This window comes from Oncorhynchus mykiss, chromosome 9, assembly GCF_013265735.2.
Source record: "Oncorhynchus mykiss isolate Arlee chromosome 9, USDA_OmykA_1.1, whole genome shotgun sequence".
Lineage (NCBI taxonomy): Eukaryota > Metazoa > Chordata > Actinopteri > Salmoniformes > Salmonidae > Oncorhynchus > Oncorhynchus mykiss.
Genome location: NC_048573.1, coordinates 36,353,283 through 36,375,476, shown reverse-complemented (window position 1 = coordinate 36,375,476; position 22,194 = coordinate 36,353,283). Strand labels below are relative to the sequence as shown.

At 42.2% G+C, this 22,194-nt stretch overlaps 1 protein-coding gene across 6 annotated transcripts in view; it reads left to right on the top strand.

Annotated features, from left to right (window-relative positions):
* Positions 1–6,126: 6,126 nt before the first annotated feature.
* LOC110531936 (bromodomain-containing protein 3) overlaps positions 6,127–22,194 on the top strand; it is a 33,967-nt gene continuing 17,899 nt past the window's right edge. The window contains exons 1-11 of one of the 6 annotated variants that reach the window (XM_021615454.2): positions 6,127–6,318; positions 7,281–7,610; positions 8,248–8,385; positions 8,719–8,866; positions 8,958–9,148; positions 9,360–9,731; positions 9,996–10,124; positions 10,206–10,403; positions 10,810–10,878; positions 12,003–12,229; positions 13,802–14,091. In XM_021615454.2, coding sequence (XP_021471129.1) covers positions 7,419–7,610; positions 8,248–8,385; positions 8,719–8,866; positions 8,958–9,148; positions 9,360–9,731; positions 9,996–10,124; positions 10,206–10,403; positions 10,810–10,878; positions 12,003–12,229; positions 13,802–14,091 — 1,954 coding nt within the window. In that variant the 5' untranslated portion in view covers positions 6,127–6,318; positions 7,281–7,418. Of the gene's footprint in view, positions 6,373–7,280; positions 7,611–8,247; positions 8,386–8,718; positions 8,867–8,957; positions 9,149–9,359; positions 9,732–9,995; positions 10,125–10,205; positions 10,404–10,809; positions 10,879–12,002; positions 12,230–13,801; positions 14,092–22,194 lie in introns of all 6 variants that reach the window. The other 5 variants (XM_021615455.2, XM_021615452.2, XM_021615453.2 and 2 more) reach the window with 5 other exon arrangements.

The following is a 22,194-nucleotide window of genomic DNA, read 5'->3' as shown; positions in this document are numbered from 1 at the left end:
TGTTTTGGTTAGGTCAGGGTGTGACAAGTGTGGTTGGTTTAGTTTTTGTATTGTCTACGTGTTTTTGTCCTGTCTAGGGTTTTTGTATATCTATGGGGTTTTAGTATGTCTAGGTATATGTAGGTCTATGGTGGCCTGAATTGGTTCCCAATCAGAGACAGCTGTTTATCGTTGTCTCTGATTGGGGATCCTATTTAGGTTGCCATTTTCCATTTTGGTTTATTTTCTATGTGTAGTTGACTCCTTATTATCAGTGGTTTGTTAGTTAGTTTGTTGCTCCACAGCGGATGCAAAGAACTGTTTTTTATCAGAAAAGAAGGTTATTAAAAATGTAATGTGTCCAGCCTACTATCTACACGGATTTCAGAGCACTCTCGACTGAGTGTACCAGAGCGCAGAATAATTACTTTACGAGCGCTCAACACATGTTGAATACGGCCGGTGTCAGTAAACGTCGTAAAAAAGCGTAATTAAATTGTTTACAGCAGCACGTTTACAGTCACCAACGCTCTGGTTAACACGAAAACTGCCTTACCGGCTCTGCTAGGCTGAGTAAAATTGTCAGAGTGGTCTCATTTGTGTCTGGAAGTAGCTAGCAAGCTAGCCAACATTAGCTTGGGTGCTTGACTGCCGTTGTAAGGTCAGAACGCTCAAATCAATCCTACTCCTCAGCCCGAACGTCCAGTGTATGCTCCGAGAGCGAAACGGTCTAAATTTACAAACTGACAATTTTTCTCTGAATGGAAACACCATAATTTTAATCAAATTAATTAAGCCAAATTTCTTAAAATCAATCCCATATACTATGTTATTACCAAAAATGTTTTAAATTCTCTGGTAATGCCAATAAGGAATAATATCAAATGCTTCTCAAAGATGCCCTCTGGTGGTCAAACTAGCAATAACTTGCAGTAACAGAAGAAATGAGAATTAAATGACGTGCCACAGAATTCTGCAGCAGCGCACAGGGTGTGTCGCAGTATGAAGCAACTTTTAAAGGAGGAACCACTGTACATATGGTCAGCAGTTGTGTGGTTCAGTAATTATGTTGTTCAGCAGTTGTGGTCATTAGTTGTGTGGTTGTGGTCAGTAGTGTCTGCAATGATGTTTGTGGTCCAGTAGTTGTGGTCAGTAATTGTGGTGAGTAGTTGTTGTCAGTAGTGGTCAGTAGTGTCTGTAAGTAGGTGTATGGTCCTGTAGTCAGGGTCAGTAGGTATGCGGTTGTGGTCAGTTGTGGTGAATCATTTTCATCAGTAGTAGTGGTCAGTAGTTGTGTGGTTGTGGTGAATAGTTGTGTGGTTGTGCTGAGTCGTTGTGGCCTGAGTGGTTGTGTTCAGGAGTTGTGGTCATTAGTTGTGTGGTTAGAAGTATTGTGTTTGTGATAAATAGTTGTGTCCTTATGCTCATTGTTTGTGGGGTTCAGTAAATGTGTGGTCAGTAGTTGTGGTTAGATGTTGTTTGGTTGTGGTCAGTAGTTGGGGTCAGTAGTGGTCAGTTGTTGTGGTAAGAAGTTGTGATAAGTAGTTGTGTGGTTGTGATCAGTAGCTGTGATCAGTAGTTGTGGTTGGTAGTGGTCAGTTGTTGTGGTCAGTAGTTGTTCTCAGTAGTTGTGTGGTTGTTGTCATTAGTTTTTTGGTTCAGTACTTGTGTAGTTCAGTAGTTGTGGTCAGTAGTTGTGGTTCTGTACTTGTGGTGAGCAGTTGTGTTGTTATGGTTCAGTAGTTGTGTGGTCAGTAGTTGTGTTCATTAGTTGCGATCAGTAGTTATGTCGTCAGTAGTTTTCATCAGTAGTTGTGTTGTTGTGGTCAGTAGTTGTGGTCAGTAGTTGTGTGGTCCAGTAATCATGGCCAGTAATTGTGTGGTTGTGGTCCGTAGTTGTGGTCAGTTGTGGTGAGTAGTTTTCATTAGTAGTTGTTGTCAGTAATCAAATCTAATTTTATTTGTCACACGCAACGAATACAACAGGTGTAGACATTACAGTGAAATGCTTACTTTACAAGCCCTTAACCAACAACGCTTTAAAAAGTTAAAAAAACAAACATGTTCAGTAAAAAATAAATAAGTAAAAACATTTAAATAAAAGTAACAAACTATTAAACAGCAACAGTAAAATAACAATAGCGAGGCTATACACAGGGGGTACTGGTACAGAGTCAATGTGCAGGGGCATCGGTTAGTCGAGGTAATTGAGGTAATATGTACATGTAGGTAGAGTTAAAGTGACCGTGCAAAGATAATAAACAGAGAGTAGATAATAAACAGAAAGTTGCAGCAGCGTAAAAGAGGGGTCTGGGTAGCCATTTGATAAGCTTTTCAGAAGTCTTGGGGGTAGAAGCTGTTCAGGAGCCTTTTTTGGACCTAGACTTGGTGCTCCGGTACCGCTTGCCGTGCGATAGTAGAGAGAACAGTCTATGACTATGGTGGAAGGTGTCTTTGACTATTTTTAAGGCCTTCCTCTGACACCGCCTGGTGTAGAGGTCCTGGATGGCATGCAGCTTGGCCCCAGTAATGTACTGCCCACTACCCTCTGTAGTGTTTTGTGGTCGGAGGCCGAGGAGTTGCCATACCAGGCAGTGATGCAACCAATCAGACAGAATGCTCTTGATGGTGCAGCTGTAGAACCTTTTGAGGATTTGAGGACCCATGCCCCAAAAAAATCAGTCTCCTGAGCTTTGTCGTGCCCTCTTCACAGCTGTCTTAGTGTGTTTGGACCATGATAGTTTGTTGGTGATGTGGACACCAAGGAACTTGAAGTTTTCAACATGCTCCACTGTGATGAGAATGGGGGGCATGCTCGGGCCTCCTTTTTCTGTAGTCCACGATCAGCTCCTTTATCTCGCTCATGCTGAGGAAGAGGTTGTTGTCCTGGCACCACACGTCCAGGTCTCTGACCTCCTCCCTATAGGCTGTCTCATCGTTGTTGGTGATCAGCATGTTGTGTCGTCAGCAAACTTAATGGTGGTGTTCTAGTCGTGCTTGGCCACGCAGTCATGGGTGAACAGGGAGTACAGGAGGGGACTAGGCACACACCCCTGAGGGGCCCCAGTGTTGAGGATCAGCGTGGCAGATTTTTTATTTCACCTTTATTTAACTAGGCAAGTCAGTTAAGAACAAATTCTTATTTTCAATGACGGCCTAGGAACAGTGGGTTAACTGCCTTGTTCAGGGGCAGAACGACAGATTTTTATCTTGTCAACTTGGGGATTCGATCTTGCAACCTTTCAGTGACATGTCCAACGCTCTAACCACTAGGCTACCTGCCTCCCCTGATGTGTTGTTGCATACCCTTACCACCTGGGCGCAGCCCGTTAGGTAGTCCGGGATCCAGTTGCAGAGGGAGCTGTTTAGTCACAGGGTCCTTAGCTTAGTGATGAGCTTTGAGGACACTATGGTGTTGAACGCTGAGCTGAAGTCAATGAACAGCATTCTCACATAGGTGTTCCTTTTGTCCAGGTGGGAAAGGGCAGTGTGGAGTGTGATTGAGATTGCGTCATCTGTGGATCTGTTGGGGCGGTATGCGAATTGGAGTGGGTCTAGGATTTCCGGGATGATGGTGTTGATGTGAGCCATGACCAGCCTTTCAAAGCACTTCATGGCTACCGACATTTAGGCAGGTTACCTTCACTTCCTTTGGCACAGCTTGAAACATGTAGGTATTACAGACATGGTCAGGGAGAGGGTGAAAATGTCAGTGAAGACACTTTCCAGATTGTCCACGCATCCTCTGAGTCCATGTTCTGGTAATATGTCTGGCCACACAGCCTTGTGAATGTTGACCTGTTTAAAGGTCTTGTTCACACCGGCTACGGAGAGTGTGGTCACACAGTCATCTGGAGCAGCCTGTTCTCTCATGCATGCTTCAGTGTTGCTTGCTTCAAGGTGAGCATAAAGGTGGTATACTCCTCAATGTCATTGGATGAACCCCTGAACATATTCCAGTCACTGCAAAACAGTCCTGTAGTGTAGCATCCGCGTCATCTGACCACTTCCATATTGAGCGAGTCACTGATCACTTTAGTTTTTACTTGTAAGCAGGAATCAGGAGGATAAAATTATGGTCAGATTTGCAAAATGGAGGGCGTGGGAGAGCTTTGTATGCGTCACTGTGTGTGGAGTAAAGGTGGTCTAGAGCATTTTTTCCTCTGGTTACACATTTGACATGCTGGTAGAAATTAGGTAAAACAGATTTAAGTTTTCCTGCATTAAAGTCTCCGGCCACCTAGGAGCGCCGCTTCTTGATGAGCATTTTCTTGTTAACTTATTGCCTTATACAGCTCTTTGAGTGTGGTCTTACTGCCAGCATCGGTTTGTGGTGATGGTAGATAGTGTGGTCCACAGCTTATCATGGGGTACTCTACCTCAGACGAGCAATACCTCGAGACTTCCTTAATATTAGACATTGCGCACCACCCGTTATTGACAAATAGACACACACCACCACTCCTCGTCTTACCGGACGTAGTTGTTCTTTCCTGCCGATGCATTGAAAAGCCAGTCAACTGTAAATGATTTGTGTCGTCATTCAGCAATGGCTCAGTGAAACTTAAGCTATTACAGTTTTAATGTCCCATTGGTAGGATACTCTCGAACGGAGCTCATTCAGTTTATTCTCCTGTGATTGCACATTGGCCAATAGAACGGATGGTAGAGGCGGGTTACCCACTCACTGATGAATTCTCACAAGGCACCCCGATCTCCGCCCCCTGTACCGGCGTCTTTTCTTCATGCGAATAACGGGGATTTGGCCCTGGTCTCTGAGAAACAGTATATCCTTTGCTTCGGACTCACTAAAGAAAAAATCTTTGTCCAGTTCGAGGTGAGTATTCACTGTTCTGATATCCAGAAACTCTTTTCGATCAGAGGTGAGTATTCACTGTTCTGATATCCAGAAACTCTTTTCGGTCATAAGAGACGGCAGCAGCAACATTATGTACAAATCAAGTGGGTTGACGTGCAGGTACTGCTAATAAGAAAATAAGGGGTGTTGGGCAAATACAACTAATGGTTCAGGGCTGCTGAAACTGCTAACAAAGGGCTGGCCTTTTTAATAATACCCCTAGTCTATGTTTTTTATTTGTTGCATTGGATCTCTCAATCCACCGCATCCGGTGATGTCGCACATCTGCAGTGAAAATGTGACAGAGCTAGAGCACTTGTTTGTCAGACCATGAGACATCCTGAAAATCGGTCTTCTCACAAAATCATCTATAGCATCCAAACTACTATGACCCATCTGTTGAAAGACGAGGCTCCCATGAACACAATGGTGTTCTCCATTTTGCTCTACAACCCCCCACAAGCGTCTTGGGACTCATTTTATAGTCCTTGTTGGTATTAGATAGAACGCCCACTTGTGGGGAAAACAACCTGTGGTTCCCTAAGTTACCCCACTGGCTCAGAGCAAAAACATGACCCCATTCAAATGCAGTTTTTTTGTTGTCTGCTTGTTTTAATCAATTACAAAACTACATTTAAGAAAAGCATGTCTAAAGATTATTGCTCCAAAGTGTTCTCACTACTTAGAAAAACGTAAAATTGTAGGGCTTCCCTCATGCCCCTTTTCATGACAGTGCAAGCAGCAACTTGGGTGAGTGCTAGCTACCCAGCTACCGACAGAACATTAAGCTAGCCAAGACCAACAACACAAACAAATAGACTACACAGATACAAGTAGTGAGTGGAGTATACTGACAAGTTAAATGGATTATTTGTGATAAAATGTTTTCCACACAAATCCCTACTTGTAGCCTACTTGGCCACCGTGTCCCCACATTTCTCACTCCCATGCCAAATAGCCTGAAGATTTTTGACCTGATTACACAGCAGCTTTGGCATGTTTTGTTATCCTATATAACAAAATAGATTTTTACAATGGTGGTCCATCAATAAGATTGTTTGTTTTCCACAATCTGTGGTCGAGGGAATTACTTTTATTTCTTGATTATCGACTCGGGATAGCATAAACACAAAAATACAAATATAGACTCGGAGTGTTGCGTGACGATGCAGCGTGACGCAACATGACAACGTAAACACGATTGGTCGACAGTCTTTGGTCAATGTCCAATGGGATTTCTATCTCCTCTTTTCTGTGATATCTCTGGCCTTTACCCCTCAAACGCTCCCTGTGCCAAAACATGGCTTGTGCTTAAGGAGCTGCATCCCGGGATATGTAGTCAGTCATTTAGCGACATACATCCAATTCCAAATGCTTTACCCATCAAAACACAACAAGGACCATGATGCTGCTCGAAATTGCGCATGGGATATCAGACAGCCGATAACCCGTCTATTATGCTACTTCGCTGAAATAAAAAGGTACCGGAAAACTGCGAGCGAACAACCATTGGAGCCACTTGAGAAAGTAATAAAGTAAAATATGTACTTTTTCCTGATTTGTGTAATTTAAAGGATGGGATGCATATCGAAGTGTTTCTCAATACACTCAATCCATAGGTTGCTTTCTGAGTCAGCCTGCCCGCTCGGCGCCTTGATTGAAACAATGCATACAAAGCTTAGTTAGCGAGGATTTGTTAGGCTAGTAGTTAACCTTAGCTAACGCTACATTTGTCGTATGCAAAGTTGAAATGGTAACCTAGTTATCGTTTCATATTATTTTCAGCGCTTCTACAACGCACTGGTCAGCATTTTAGTTGTACTTCACATGAACTAGTGTGTAAGTTAGCTATTTGCATTGCGTGCACATTTAGCATTTTGCCTATTGAGAGGCTAGTTACTGTAGCAAACAGCTATAGCATCCCCCTGCCCGCCATCTTTTTAAAGGAATAGATGTGATGCACAACCATATGCACCCGGTCGCTAAATTGTAAATGGCTACTATTTTGTGAAATAAAGGATGTGCGCCCAGTCGAGTAACTAGCTAATCTGTCTACATTTAGCCATATGGATTTGTAATTGCTAAACGTGCCAGATTTTGGCGTAGTTTATTATCCCACAATGTGTACTTTTGTGAATGTTGATCTCTGCATCATTGCTGTTGCCCAGCGAAATGCTCACTTCTTTGCCCCTGTTAGGAATTCTAAGTGGTCTGTGTAGGCTATATTACTTTGGCTACATGTATGTGTACTCACGTTTTAGATTCATTTGACTTTTAGTTTATTAGAATTTAGCCACCACTCCATAGCTCAGTCATTCTCATAAAATATTAGCCCAATTGACTCGAGATTTGACTACTGTCTGTGAGGATGGCATCTGAAGGTCTCAACAGCACTCAACAGCACAATTTTCTAATTCCAATATTTGACCATTTTGTTTGGCAGGGCACATACACCCAGGTGGTGATGGGATGTGTGTACTGCTGGAGGAATAATGAGCTGAAAGAGGAGCAAAGTATCTATTGAAAACACTAGACTCAGACGTTTTGTAGAACAGGGAAGAAGTGCTCTCCTGTTGCCAGTATGTCGGCTGTTCCTGCGTCCGCCCCAGCACTTGTCAATCCCTCGCCACCAGAGTTCACCAACCCCAACAAGCCTGGCCGGAAAACAAACCAACTACAGTACATGCAGAACGTTGTGGTGAAGACTCTATGGAAGCATCAGTTTGCGTGGCCCTTTTACACACCTGTGGATGCCATCAAATTATGTCTCGCCGTAAGTCAATTCCACACTCAGTAGTTTTCTCTCTGTTATTGGTAGTCAGTATGGGGTACTAAAATCAGAGTCTTAATGCTAGAATCCTTAATTGAGACAATAAAATAGTGTGGACCCCCCTCTGTTTTGGTAAAAAGCTGAGGAATGGACCTGGAGAAATGTAACCACTCTCAAATTCATAGACTGAGCTATGGATTCAAGGACTGACCACCCATAATATCAAATGCATAGTTTTAACCATGTTTTGAGGCTACAATGTTTGTTTACGTTTAACAAACATTGGAGTGAAACAGGCTTATATATTGGGTTTTGATGGGGTATGACAGTTGAACTATGCTCATTTCTAAGTTATATTCTCCAAGAATCAGTGGGTATATGTCATTAATGTCTAAGTCTAGAATGTATGTAGTAACAAATGATTCTAGCTTTAACAATATTTGCCTCTGGGTAAAAGTAGGCTGTTGCATTTTAATATATACATTGTGTGGATGTGTGTACATTTTGGTGTTGTTCCTAACTAACCCTAACCCCTCATTGTTGAACAATCATAATCTTAAAATGTTTTCTTTATTTCCTGGCTGTTTTGTTATTGCTCATTCATAGTGAATTCTACTGCCCTCTTGATGCTGTCATACAGGACTATCATAAAGTTATCAAGAGCCCAATGGACATGGGAACAATAAAGAAGAGGCTAGAGAATAACTACTACTGGAGTGCCAGCGAGTGTATGCAGGACTTCAATACAATGTTTACTAACTGTTATATCTACAACAAGGTAAATTCTCCTTTGCCATTCATAAAAATATAGATGTGAAAAACAACAAGGTCCGCACTCAACAAGTAGTTCACAGAGCTTATTTCCTTTAGCAGTTTTTTCACTGGATCACATAGATGTTTACACACACAATGTTTTTTCAGTGATATTGATGAAGACTTTTGGACTGTATTTTGACTCATTACGAAGAGGATGTATTTATACTTACTCTAGTCAGTCTAGAGGTGCCCCGTAGGCATTTTTAATAGCTGTGATGATTATGATCAAGTGAACCATCTGACCTTGTTTACCTTAATCTTGACCCATAACTCATCCTTTCTTGTGTTCCCACAGCCTACAGATGACATTGTGCTGATGGCCCAAGCTCTAGAGAAGATATTCTTACAGAAAGTGGCCCAAATGCCTCAGGAGGAGGTGGAGCTGCTACCACCGGTGCCCAAAGTCAAAGCAGCCCGCAAACCAGGAGGGCCCGTTAGTGCAGGCAAGTCCAGCCTTTCACAGTTGATAGGGACTCATGCGCTGAGGAAATGTCTGTCATTTACACCTTTTTGCTTCCATCATCTTTCTTGCAGAGAGCCAAGCACAGGGTGAGTCGACGGATTCACCCCCATCTTCTTACCCCAGCTCCCCTCCACTTCTGTCTCAGACACCTGTCATAGCAGCCACGCCAGTGCCAACCATTACATCTGTTACCCCTGTCCGAGCTGTGCCTACTGCTGCCTCCATGATGGCTGTGGTTCCAACGGCACAGCCAGTCATCAAAGTAAGTCCCAGAAAGACAGGCTGCTCTAGGGGGTCTTTTCATTTAGCTCTACAGTCTAACGGAGGATTCTTGTGCGGAGCGTATTTTACAGTTCTACTCGTCAAAATTTTGTCTTAGGATATAATCCATCCAGAAATTCTAACATGCTATATATTGATGAAGAGAAGCAGGCTACTGATATATTTGCATTTGGACATTGTCATTTCCACAGAAAAAGGGGGTCAAGCGGAAAGCAGACACAACAACTCCCACGACCTCAGCAATCTCGGCCAGTAGAAGTGACTCCCCTACCCAGCTCCTAGAATCCAAACAGGAGAATGTCTTGTCCAGGCGGGAGAGCACAGTGCGGTCCGTCAAGCCCCCCAAGAAGGACACAGAGGATGGAGAGGCGCCCCTGCTCAGTGGCAAGAAAGGCAAGCTCGGCGAGCAGCTGAAGCACTGCGAAGTCATCCTGAAGGAGATGCTGTCCAAGAAGTACACGGCCCACGCTTGGCCTTTCTACAAGCCTGTAGATGCAGAAGCGCTAGAACTGCATGACTACCATGAGATAATCAAACACCCCATGGACCTGAGCACTGTCAAAGTAGGTTCCCTATTCACTCCCTCGACTCACTACTAACTATTCTAAATTACCCTCCAAAGCCTGGCTGTTTACTTGGTGAAGGAAAATAATTTGACCAATGTTTTCATTTGGTGGTTAAGAATAGTTAAAATGGAACTATCCCTCAACAACAGTCACAGCTAAGGGGAGGACAATTACCTCTGTTTTGCTAATATATTTGTTTAGAGTTTTATAGAGATCTCTATCTCAATAATAAGGCTCTGAATGTTTGCTCTGTATCCACAGAAAAAAATGGACAGTCGAGATTACCAAGATGCCCAAAGCTTTGCGACAGATGTCCGGTTAATGTTTTCAAATTGCTACAAGTACAACCCCCCCGACCACGAGGTTGTTGCGATGGCCAGGAAGCTCCAGGTAGGATAAGATTAATCAGATATTCACACCACCTCATTGGAGAGCTGTCGGTTGAACTACCCCTTGTCTTGTGTTTCTCAGGATGTGTTTGAGATGCGATTTGCCAAGATGCCGGACGAGCCCATCGAAGCCACCCAGCTCTCCACCATGCCGGTGGTAAGCAAGAGTACAGAGAGCAGTGAGAGCAGCGGCAACACCTCCAGTTCGGAGAGCTCCGACTCAGAGGAGGAGCGGGCCACGCGGCTCGCCGAACTGCAGGAACAGGTGGGTTCGGAACAGGTGGGTTCTCACAACCAAGGACCAAGATCCAAAACCCATGGATGGATGAACAGGGAGATGCCCCCTTCATGCCCCACTTCAGATTTAGACCGCTAACCCTTAAAAATCAAAGCCACTCCACGATGTTCAGAGATGATTTTCAGCCAGCCCTCCAGAGTAAAAGTGACATAGTTAACCCTCTGCCGCTACAAATGCTGAAATAAACTGTTAGAATAACTTGGTATTATGGCTTGCATGCTGAAACTGTAGAGCTCACATTTTTAGAGCAATGTTTTACATTTCATTCATACCAATGGTGACAGTATTTAGCTCTAATGAAATAGTTTGTTGTGCTACTAGAATGTTAACATGATCTTTGGAGTTTTCTATCTTTGTCCCCTGATTTCCCCTTTGGCTTTCTTACCAGCAAATCACTGTGGAGCACCCCAATGGTAACAGGGCGGGGGGAAAAAACGGGTGTGCCAAACGTTTTCAGGTGATTTATCTCTTACTTCCCCGTCCCCACAAAACATTTTATTTTTGTATTGCACCTTGTTGAAAGAGCGGTAGAGGGTTACATGTGGGGATGAGAACTATTAAACAGGTTGTAAGTGTGCTAAAGGTATTTACCTCAGTAGTCAGCTTGCTCTTTGACATGTAGCCCTAGATATTCATTTTTAAGGCTTTTTGTGAGATGCGGGTAGTTACTTTTTCTCCCATTGTCGCATTCTTTTAGTGGTTTAAAAATGGGAAATGTTAGTTTTCATGGTGGTCACAGTGTTTGCTGGTGATGTTTAGTGTTTTTTTGATGATTCTGGCAATGATTTCAAATGCTTTTGTTGCGTTGTAGGTTCAGTATTTCTTCCTTTTTTCAAGTTGAATAACTCCTAAAGAACAATGTCTTTGTGCTGAAGACAAGGAAGTGTCACTGAGAGCGTTCACAATTATATGTTATTGTTTTCTTTTTCTGTTTTATATTACTTGTTTCTTCAAAAAGCAATCAGTCAATGCATCACTTTGGGAGTCAGCATTTGCTTATTGTTTTAAAGTTTTCGGTAGACAGCTACAGTACAAGCTGGTGCACCGGTGTGCTTCTCTGAGGCCAATGAGAAATTATTTAACGAGACTCCTTTTTTTCCTTGCCAGTATAGTACTGTTTTTATGAGATCAATGACTGTACACTATTTACACACACACGCCTGATTGTTTCCTGAGCTTTCATTTGAGAATATATGTAGAAATATGAGTAGTGTATAGTTAATTAATGCACATACAATACATGAATAAGGTAACTTGAGGATGATTTAAGATGCAGCAACCCTTTAAAAGTTAAGTAAATCAAGCAAACCCATGAATTGGCTAGAAAATGAGACCCCTTCAAAGTCAATGGAAAATAAAACGTTCCTCCTAGGGCCAATATAACTGTCATAATTGTGACATAATGGTCCAAGACATTTTCTGCAACAGGTTACACATACCTACATCCCACAATAGCTAACCCTTGATGCCTGTATTTTTCCATCACTTCCAGTACCTTGTCCCAGTCTCTGCATCCGTTTTACCCTATATAAACTAACATCTGGGCTCATCGGTGACTCTTTATTCTGCTTCTCTCCTCAGCTGAAGGCCGTTCATGAACAGCTGGCTGTTCTGTCGCAGGCCCCAGTAAGTAAACCAAAGAAAATGGAGAAAAAGCAAAAAGATAAGAAGAAAGACAAAGAGAAAGACAAAGCCAACAAGGGGAAGGCTGATGACGAGAAGAAGCCCAAGTCAACACAGCAAACCAAGCCAGCTAATCAGAAGAAGGCTCCAGCCCGGAAACCAAACCGCACGGGGGCGGCTACCAGGTACTACTGCCCAGTCTTATCATACAGTGCCTTGAGAAAGTATTCAGTATTTCTTGACTTTTTCCAAATGTTGTTGTGTTACAGCTTGAATTTAAACTTTTGTGTCACTGGCGTACACACAATACTGGAATTATGTTTTTAGAAATTAAAAATGAAAAGCTGAAATGTCTTGAGTCAATAATTATTTAAACCCTTTGTTATGGCAAGCCTAAATAAGTTCAGGAGTAAAAATGTACTCTGTGCAATAGTGTTTAACATGATTTTTGAATGACTACCTCATCTCTGTACCCCACACCTACAATTATCTGTAAGCTTCCTCAGTCGAGGAGTGAATTTCATACACAGATTTAATCACAAAGGCCAATGTCTCGCAAATGGCACCTATTGGTAGATGTGTAAAAATCAGAAATTAAATATCCCTTTGAGCATGGTGAAGTTAAATTACACTTTTGATGGTGAATCAATACACCCAGTCACTACAAAGATACAGGCGTCCTTCCTAACTCCGTTACCAAAGAGGAAGGAAGCCGCTCAGGGATTTCACCATGAGGCCAATGGTGACTTGAAGTCAGTTACGGAGTTTAATGACTGTGATAGGAGAAAACTGAGGATGGATCAACAACATTGTAGTTACTCCACAATAATAACCTAAAATGACAGTGAAAAGAAGGAAGCCTGTACAGACTAAAAAATATTCCAAAACATGCATCAGATTTGCAAAAAGGCACTAAAGTAAAACTGCAAAAAAATTGGCAAAGAAATGTACTTTGTCTTGAATACAAACTGTTATGTTGGGGGCCAATCCAATACATCACTGAGTACCACTGTTCATGTTTTCAAGCATGTGGCTGCACCATGTTATGGGTATGATCGTCATCAGCAAGGACTAGGGAGTTTTTTGAGGGGATAAAAAGAAACGGAATAGAGCTAAGCACAGGCAAAATCCTAGAGGATAACCTGGTTCAGTCTGCTTTCCAGCAGACACTGGGAGACATTCACCTTTCAGCTGGACAATAACCTAAAACACAAGCCCAAATATACACTGGAGTTGCTTACCAAGAAGACAATGAATGTTCCTGAGTGGCCTAGTTAGTTTTGACTTAAATTATTCTAACATGTATCGACTCGGGTGTGAATACTTATGTAAATTAACTTTTGTATTTCATTTTCAATACATTTGCTACAAATTCTAAAAACATAGTTTCACGCCATCTTTATGCTGCGTTGTGTGTAAAAAAAAAATCTTAATACATTTTGAATTCAGGCTGTAACACAACAAAATGTTGAATAAGTTAAGGGATATGAATACTATCTGAAGGCACTGTATCCGTTTCGTAATTTGTCACAATTAATTTGCTCATTTACTGCAGGGAACTTGAACTTTTGGATGAATCATCATTACCCATGCCACTTGTTGTAACAGTGTTAAGCTCTGCTGTGTTACACTTTCCCCTTGTAGTCTGATCCAGATGTAAATCATATGTACTTTAAACTTCTCTCAGTGGTAATTTGAGCATCCTGAGAGAGGCAAAACCCGTAGGCCTATCAAAGATCTGACCAAAACATTTTCAGGCAAACAAAGAAAGGGACCAAGGTGGCGGTGGCGAACAACGAGTCTGAAGAGGAGCCGTCCCTTCCCATGTCATACGACGAGAAGCGCCAGCTTAGCCTGGACATCAACCGTCTTCCGGGTGAGAAGTTGGGCAGGGTGGTCCACATCATCCAGGCCCGGGAGCCTTCCCTGCGTGACTCCAATCCGGACGAGATAGAGATAGACTTTGAGACACTCAAGCCCTCTACCCTTCGTGAGCTCGAACGATACGTCAAGTCCTGTTTGCAAAAAAAGCAGCGGAAACTTTTACGTAAGTTGTGAGCTATTACTCTTGTTGTTTTTACAGATGCCCTTCTCCAGTCGCTAATGGTTACCTGGTTCTTCAGGGGTAAACCTCTTTCCCTGCCTGTTTACTAAATGCTCCCTTGCGTTTGTTCCCCCCCTTTTTAACACGGATGTTACTCACCCTCCCACCCTTTGCACATTTGCTTTTTGGTATTTTATTAGGATCCCCATTAGCTGTTGTGAAACCATCAGCTATTCTTCCCAGGGTCCACATGAAACATGACATATTACAGAACATAAATAGACAAGTAAAGCACGAGGATAGAACTACATGAATTTAGAAACGGCACACACAGCCTTCATTTCAATACATATACAAAAAATATCTAGGTGAAATAGGGAAGAGGCGTTGTGCCGTAAGGTAGTGGTGAAATGGGTCAACTGTTTGTTCACCCGCCCGCAATTGCAAATAACCCAAATCTCAACCGCTCAACTATATGCGATAAAGTGAAACTCTGAGGCCTGCACCCAACCTAACCCGTAAATATAGAAAATGCGCTGTAGGCTACGGTCAGACTGCAGAACAATTTTTGGAGTGTGTGTGCAGGATTTTGTTTTGCCTGATTTAGATATGTTTCTGCTTATAATATCCAACATTTTGGTAGGCTATTTGTTAGTCAACTTGTCTATAATTAGATGTATGTAGCTTCTCTTTTGTCATGTGTTTCCCTAAAATACTAAATATACCCTTGCTCAACAGAATAATGTAATAGCTTGATAGAATGAATGCTTCAATCTAGGTGACATCGATAAACTTTTCTCTGTCGTCTTTCGCAATGCTAAGACCTTTCGGGACTGGGGAGAAAATAAAATGCAATACAGTAAAAAAAAACGACCGTAAGACTTTCTGTAAAAAATGTCCAAATTACATCAGTTTGATCAGTTGTAAGGAAAAAGAATACTGTGAAAACGACCCAACATGTTTCAGTTCGGTTTCAATGCATATTTTATGTGGTTGAAATTACCCAATTGTTGTACTTGATTAAATTAAAGATAACTTAATAGAAACTGACTCAAGTAAAAGTTGAGTCACCAAGTTAAATTCTTGTCTAAAAGTATTTGATTTAAAATATACTTAAGTATCAAAAGTAAACATATAAATACTTTTTTAAATCCTTATTAAGCAAACCAGACAGCACTGTTTTCTTGTTTAAAAAAAATATTTATTTACAGATAGCCAGGGAAACACTCCAACACTCAGACATAATTTACAAACAAAGCATGTGTGCTATGAGTCAGCCAGATCAGGGGCAATAGGGTTGACCAGGGATGTTCTCTTAATAAGTGTGCAAATTGGACCATTTTCCTGTCATGCTAAGCATTCAAAATGTAAAATGGGTGTCAGGAAAAATGTATGGAGTAAAAAGTACATTATTTTCTTTAGGAATGTATTGAAGTAAAGGTTGTCAAAATTATAAATGGTGAAGTTCTGATACTTTAAGGTATTTTTACTTTAGTACTTTACATCACTCGTTGAGATACTACCTTTTATGATGCTTTCATGATGAAGATAGATACAATCTTTAGAGGTGCTAACTGAGCATTGCATTCTCTCAAGATGCAGAAAGAAATCATATTTCTCTACTCCTGTTCCCAAGTCCAAATTTTGTGTACATTTGGTGTATAATTTTACTGCAAGGAATGCTTAGTTCTGCAGGAGTTATTATTAAGGCTAATGCCCTATTCGCTTTAGGACTAGTTGGTTATGTATTTATTATCACACATTATGTCTGTTAATCCAGAGGACGATTCGGACATGATATGTTTTTTCCAAACTGCCCCCTGTAATTTATTCTTTATATATACACACACTACTGTTCAAAAGTTTGGGGTCACTTAGTAATTTCCTTGTCTTTGAAAGAAAAGCACATTTTTTTGTCCATTAAAATAGCATCAAATTGATCAGAAATACAGTGTAGGCATTGTTAATGTTGTAAATCACTATTGTAGCTGGAAACGGCTTATTTTCTTTATGGACTATCTACATAGGTGTATAGAGGCCCATTATCAGCAACTGTCCAATGGCACGTTGTGTTAGCTAATCCAAGTTTATAATTTTGAAAGGCTAATTGATCATTAGAAAACCCTTTTGCAATTACATTTTCACAGCTGAAAACTGTTGTTCTGATTTAAGGAAGCAATAAAACTTTAAACTTGTTGTATCTGGAGCACCAGCATTTGTGAGTTAGATTTCAGGCTCAAAATGGCTAGAAACAAAGACCTTTCTTCTGAAACTCGTCAGTCTATTCTTGTTCTAAAAAATGAAGGCGTGAAATTGCCAAGAAGCTGAAGATCTGGTACACGCTGTTTACTACTTCTTCACAGAACAGCACAAACTGGCTCTAACCAGAATAGAAAGAGTGGGAGGCCCCGGTGCACAACTGAGCAAGAGGACAAGTACATTAGAGTGTCAAGTTTGAGAAACAAACGCCTCACAAGTCCTCAACTGGCAGCTTTATTATATAGTACCCACAAAACACCAGTCTCAACGTCAACAGTGTAGAGGCGATGCTTGAAGCACAGCGCTGTTTATGACTTCAAGCCTATCAACTCCCGAGATTAGGCTGGCAATACTGTAGTGCCTATAAGAACATCCAACAGTTAAAGGTATATGAAATACAAATGGTATAAAGAGAAATAGTCCTATAATAACTACAACCTAAAACTTCTTAACTGGGAATATTGAAGACTCATGTTAAAAAGAACCATCAGCTTCCATATGTTCTCATGTTCTGAGCAAGGAACTTAAACATTAACTTTTTTACATGGCACATATCGCACTTTTACTTTCTTCTCCAACACTGTTTTTGCATTATTTAAACCAAATTGAACTTATTTCATTATTTATTTGAGACTAAATATATTTTTATTTATGTATTATATTAAGTTAAAATAAGTGTTCATTCAGTATTGTTGTAATTGTCATTATTCCAAATATATAAAAATTGTCCGATTAATCGCTATCGGCTTTTTTGGTCCTCCAACAATCGGGTTCGGCGTTGAAAAATCATAATCGGTCGACCTCGTGTGTGTGTACACAGTTGAAGTCAGAAGCTTACATACACCTTAGCCAAATACTTTAACATTTAGTTTTTCACAATTCCTGACATTTAATCCTAGTCAAATTATTTTAAAAATGTGAAATGTCAGAATAATTGTAGAGAGAATGATTTATTAAAGCTTTTATTTCTATCATCACATTCCCAGTAGGTCAGAAGTTTACATACACTTAAATAGTATTTGGTAGCATTGCCTTGAAATTGTTTAACTTGCAAAAGACCTGCAAAAGTTGGGTGAATTTTGGCCCATTCCTCCTGACAGAGCTGGTGTAACTGAGTCAGGTTTGTAAGGCCTCCTTGCTCACACACTCTTTTTCAGTTCTGCCCACAAATTTTCTATAGGATTGAGGTCAGGGCTTTGTGATGGCCACTCCAATACCCTGACTTTGTTGTCCTTAAGCCATTTTGCCACAACTTTGGAAGTATGCTTGGGGTCATTGTCCATTTGTAAGACTAATTTGCGACCAAGCTTTGACTTCCTGACTAATGTCTTGAGATATTGCTTCAATACATCCACATAATTTTCCTTCCTCAGGATGCCATCTATTTTGTGAAGTGCACCAGTCCCTCCTGCAGCAAAGCACCCCCACAACATGATGCTGCCACCCCTGTGCTTCATGGTTGGGATGGTGTTCTTCGGCTTGCAAGCCTCCCCCTTTTTCCTCCAAACATAACGATGCTTATTATGGCCAAACAGTTCTATTTTTGTTTCATCAGACCAGAGGACCTTTCTCCAAAAAGTACAATGTTTGTCCCCATGTGCAGTTGCAAACCGTAGTCTGGCTATTTTATGGCAATTTTTGGAGCAGTAGCTTCTTCCTTGTTGAGTGGCCTTTCAGGTTATGTTGATAGGACTCGTTTTACTGTGGATATAGATACTTTTGTACCTGTTTCCACCAGCATCTTTACAAGGTCCTTTGGTGTTGTTTTGGGATTGATTTGCACTTTTGCACCAACGTATGTTCATCTCTAGGAGACAGAACGCGTCTCCTTCCTGAGCGGTATGACGGCTTCGTGGCCCCATGAAAGAGGCGGTCTTCTGGTCAGACTCTGGAGACGGGCACATCGTGCATCACTCCCTAGCATCCTTCTCGCCAATGTCCAGTCTCTTGACAACAAGGTTGATGAAATCCGAGCAAGGGTAGCATTCCAGAGGGACATCAGAGACTGTAACGTTCTTTGCTTCACGGAAACATGGCTCACTGGAGAGACGCTATCGGGGGCGGTGCAGCCAGCGGGTTTCTCCACGCATCGCGCCGACAGAAACAAACATCTTCTGCTAAGAAGAGGGGCGGGGGCGTATGCCTTATGACTAACGAGACATGGTGTGATGAAAGAAACATACAGGAACTCAAATCCTTCTGTTCACCTGATTTTAGAATTCCTCACAATCAAATGTAGACCGCATTATCTACCAAGAGAATTCTCTTCGATTATAATCACAGCCGTATATATCCCCCCCCCAAGCAGACACATCGATGGCTCTGAACGAACTTTATTTGACTCTTTGCAAACTGGAATCCATTTATCCGGAGGCTGCATTCATTGTTGCTGGGGATTTTAACAAGGCTAATCTGAAAACAAGACTCCCAAAATTTTATCAGCATATCGATTGCGCAACCAGGGGTGGAAAAACCTTGGATCATTGTTACTCTAACTTCCGCGACGCGTATAAGGCCCTGCCCCGCCCTCCTTTCGGAAAAGCTGACCACGACTCCATTTTGTTGATCCCTGCCTACAGACAGAAACTAAAACAAGAGGCTCCCACGCTGAGGTCTGTCCAACGCTGGTCCGACCAAGCTGACTCCACACTCCAAGACTGCTTCCATCACGTGGACTGGGATATGTTTTGTATTGCGTCAGATAACAATATTGACGAATACGCTGATTCGGTGTGCGAGTTCATTAGAACGTGCGTTGAAGATGTCGTTCCCATAGCAACGATTAAAACATTCCCTAACCAGAAACCGTGGATTGATGGCAGCATTCGCGTGAAACTGAAAGCGCGAACCACTGCTTTTAATCAGGGCAAGGTGACTGGTAACATGACCGAATACAAACAGTGCAGCTATTCTCTCCGCAAGGCTATCAAACAAGCTAAGCGTCAGTACAGAGACAAAGTAGAATCTCAATTCAACGGCTCAGACACAAGAGGCATGTGGCAGGGTCTACAGTCAATCACGGACTACAAGAAGAAATCCAGCCCAGTCACGGACCAGGATGTCCTGCTCCCAGGCAGACTAAATAACTTTTTTGTCCGCTTTGAGGACAATACAGTGCCACTGACACGGCCTGCAACGAAAACATGCGGACTCTCCTTCACTGCAGCCGAGGTGAGTAAGACATTTAACGTGTTAACCCTCGCAAGGCTGCAGGCCCAGACGGCATCCCCAGCCGCGCCCTCAGAGCATGCGCAGACCAGCTGGCCGGTGTGTTTACGGACATATTCAATCAATCCCTATACCAGTCTGATGTTCCCACATGCTTTAAGGGGGCCACCATTGTTCCTGTTCCCAAGAAAGCTAAGGTAACTGAGCTAAACGACTACCGCCCCGTAGCACTCACTTCCGTCATCATGAAGTGCTTTGCGAGACTAGTCAAGGACCATATCACCTCCACCCTACCCAACACCCTAGACCCACTCCAATTTGCTTACCGCCCAAATAGGTCCACAGACGATGCAATCTCAACCACACTGCACACTGCCCTAACCCATCTGGACAAGAGGAATACCTATGTGAGAATGCTGTTCATCGACTACAGCTCGGCATTCAACACCATAGTACCCTCCAAGCTCGTCATCAAGCTTGAGACCCTGGGTCTCGACCCCGCCCTGTGCAACTGGGTACTGGACTTCCTGACGGGCCGCCCCCAGGTGGTGAGGGTAAGCAACAACATCTCCACCCCGCTGATCCTCAACACGGGGGCCCCACAAGGGTGCGTTCTGAGCCCTCTCCTGTACTCCCTGTTCACCCACGACTGCGTGGCCACGCACGCCTCCAACTCAATCATCAAGTTTGCGGACGACACAACAGTGGTAGGCTTGATTACCAACAACGACGAGACGGCCTACAGGGAGGAGGTGAGGGCCCTCGGAGTGTGGTGTCAGGAAAATAACCTCACACTCAACGTCAACAAAACTAAGGAGATGATTGTGGACTTCAGGAAACAGCAGAGGGAACACCCCCCTATCCACATTGATGGAACAGTAGTGGAGAGGGTAGCAAGTTTTAAGTTCCTCGGCATACACATCACAGACTAACTGAATTGGTCCACTCACACAGACAGCATCGTGAAGAAGGCGCAGCAGCGCCTCTTCAACCTCAGGAGGCTGAAGAAATTCGGTTTGTCACCAAAAGCACTCACAAACTTCTACAGATGCACAATCGAGAGCATCCTGGCGGGCTGTATCACCGCCTGGTACGGCAACTGCTCCGCCCACAACCGTAAGGCTCTCCAGAGGGTAGTGAGGTCTGCACAACGCATCACCGGGGGCAAACTACCTGCCCTCCAGGACACCTACACCACCCGATGTTACAGGAAGGCCATAAAGATCATCAAGGACATCAACCACCCGAGCCACTGCCTGTTCACCCCGCTATCATCCAGAAGGCGAGGTCAGTACAGGTGCATCAAAGCTGGGACCGAGAGACTGAAAAACAGCTTCTATCTCAAGGCCATCAGACTGTTAAACAGCCACCACTAACATTGAGTGGCTGCTGCCAACACACTGACACTGACTCAACTCCAGCCACTTTAATAATGGGAATTGATGGGAAATGATGTAAATATATCACTAGCCACTTTAAACAATGCTACCTTATATAATGTTACTTACCCTACATTATTCATCTCATATGCATACGTATATACTGTACTCTATATCATCGACTGCATGCTTATGTAATACATGTATCACTAGCCACTTTAACTATGCCACTTTGTTTACATACTCACCTCATGTATATACTTTACTCGATACCATCTACTGTATCCTGCCTATGCTGCTCTGTACCATCACTCATTCATATATCCTTATGTACATATTCTTTATCCCCTTACACTGTGTATAAGACAGTAGTTTTGGAATTGTTAGTTAGATTACTTGTTGGTTATTACTGCATTGTCGGAACTAGAAGCACAAGCATTTCGCTACACTCGCATTAACATCTGCTAACCATGTGTATGTGACAAATAAAATTTGATTTGATGATGTTTATACTTGCGTACTATTGTTTGTACAGATGAACGTGGTACCTTAAGGCGTTTGGAAATTGCTCCCAAGGATAAACCAGACTTTGTGGAGGTCTACAATGATGTCAATTAGCCCATCAGAAGCTTCTAAAGCCTTGACGTCATCTTCTGGAATTTTCCAAGCTGTTTAAATGCACAGTCAACTTAGTGTATGTAAACTTCTGACCCACTGGAATTGCAATACAGTGAATTATAAGTGAAATAATCTGTCTGTAAACATTTTTGGGTGGAAATTACTTGTGTCATGCACAAAGTAGATGTCCTAACCGACTTGCCAAAACTATAGTTTGTTAACAAGAAGTTTGTGGAGCGGTTCAAAAACGAGTTTTAATGACTCCAACCTAAGCGTATGTAAACTTCTGACTTCAACTGTGTGTGTGTGTGTATAAGTGTGTGTGTATGTATACATATGTGTGTGTGTATATAGATATATGTATATGTGTGTGTGTGTGTGTGTGTGTGTGTATATATATGTGTATGTGTAGATGTGTGTGTATATATATGTATACATATATATAAAATATATATATGTGTGTATGTGTGTGTGTATGTGTATATATGTTTGTGTATATATACATACATACACACACACACACACACACAATTGGTGGCTGACTAAATACTTTTTTTGCCCCACTGTGTGTGTGTGTGTATGTATGTATGCATATATGTATGTATGTATGTATGTGTGTGTATAGATATATATATATATATATATATCTATACACACACACACACACACACACACACACACA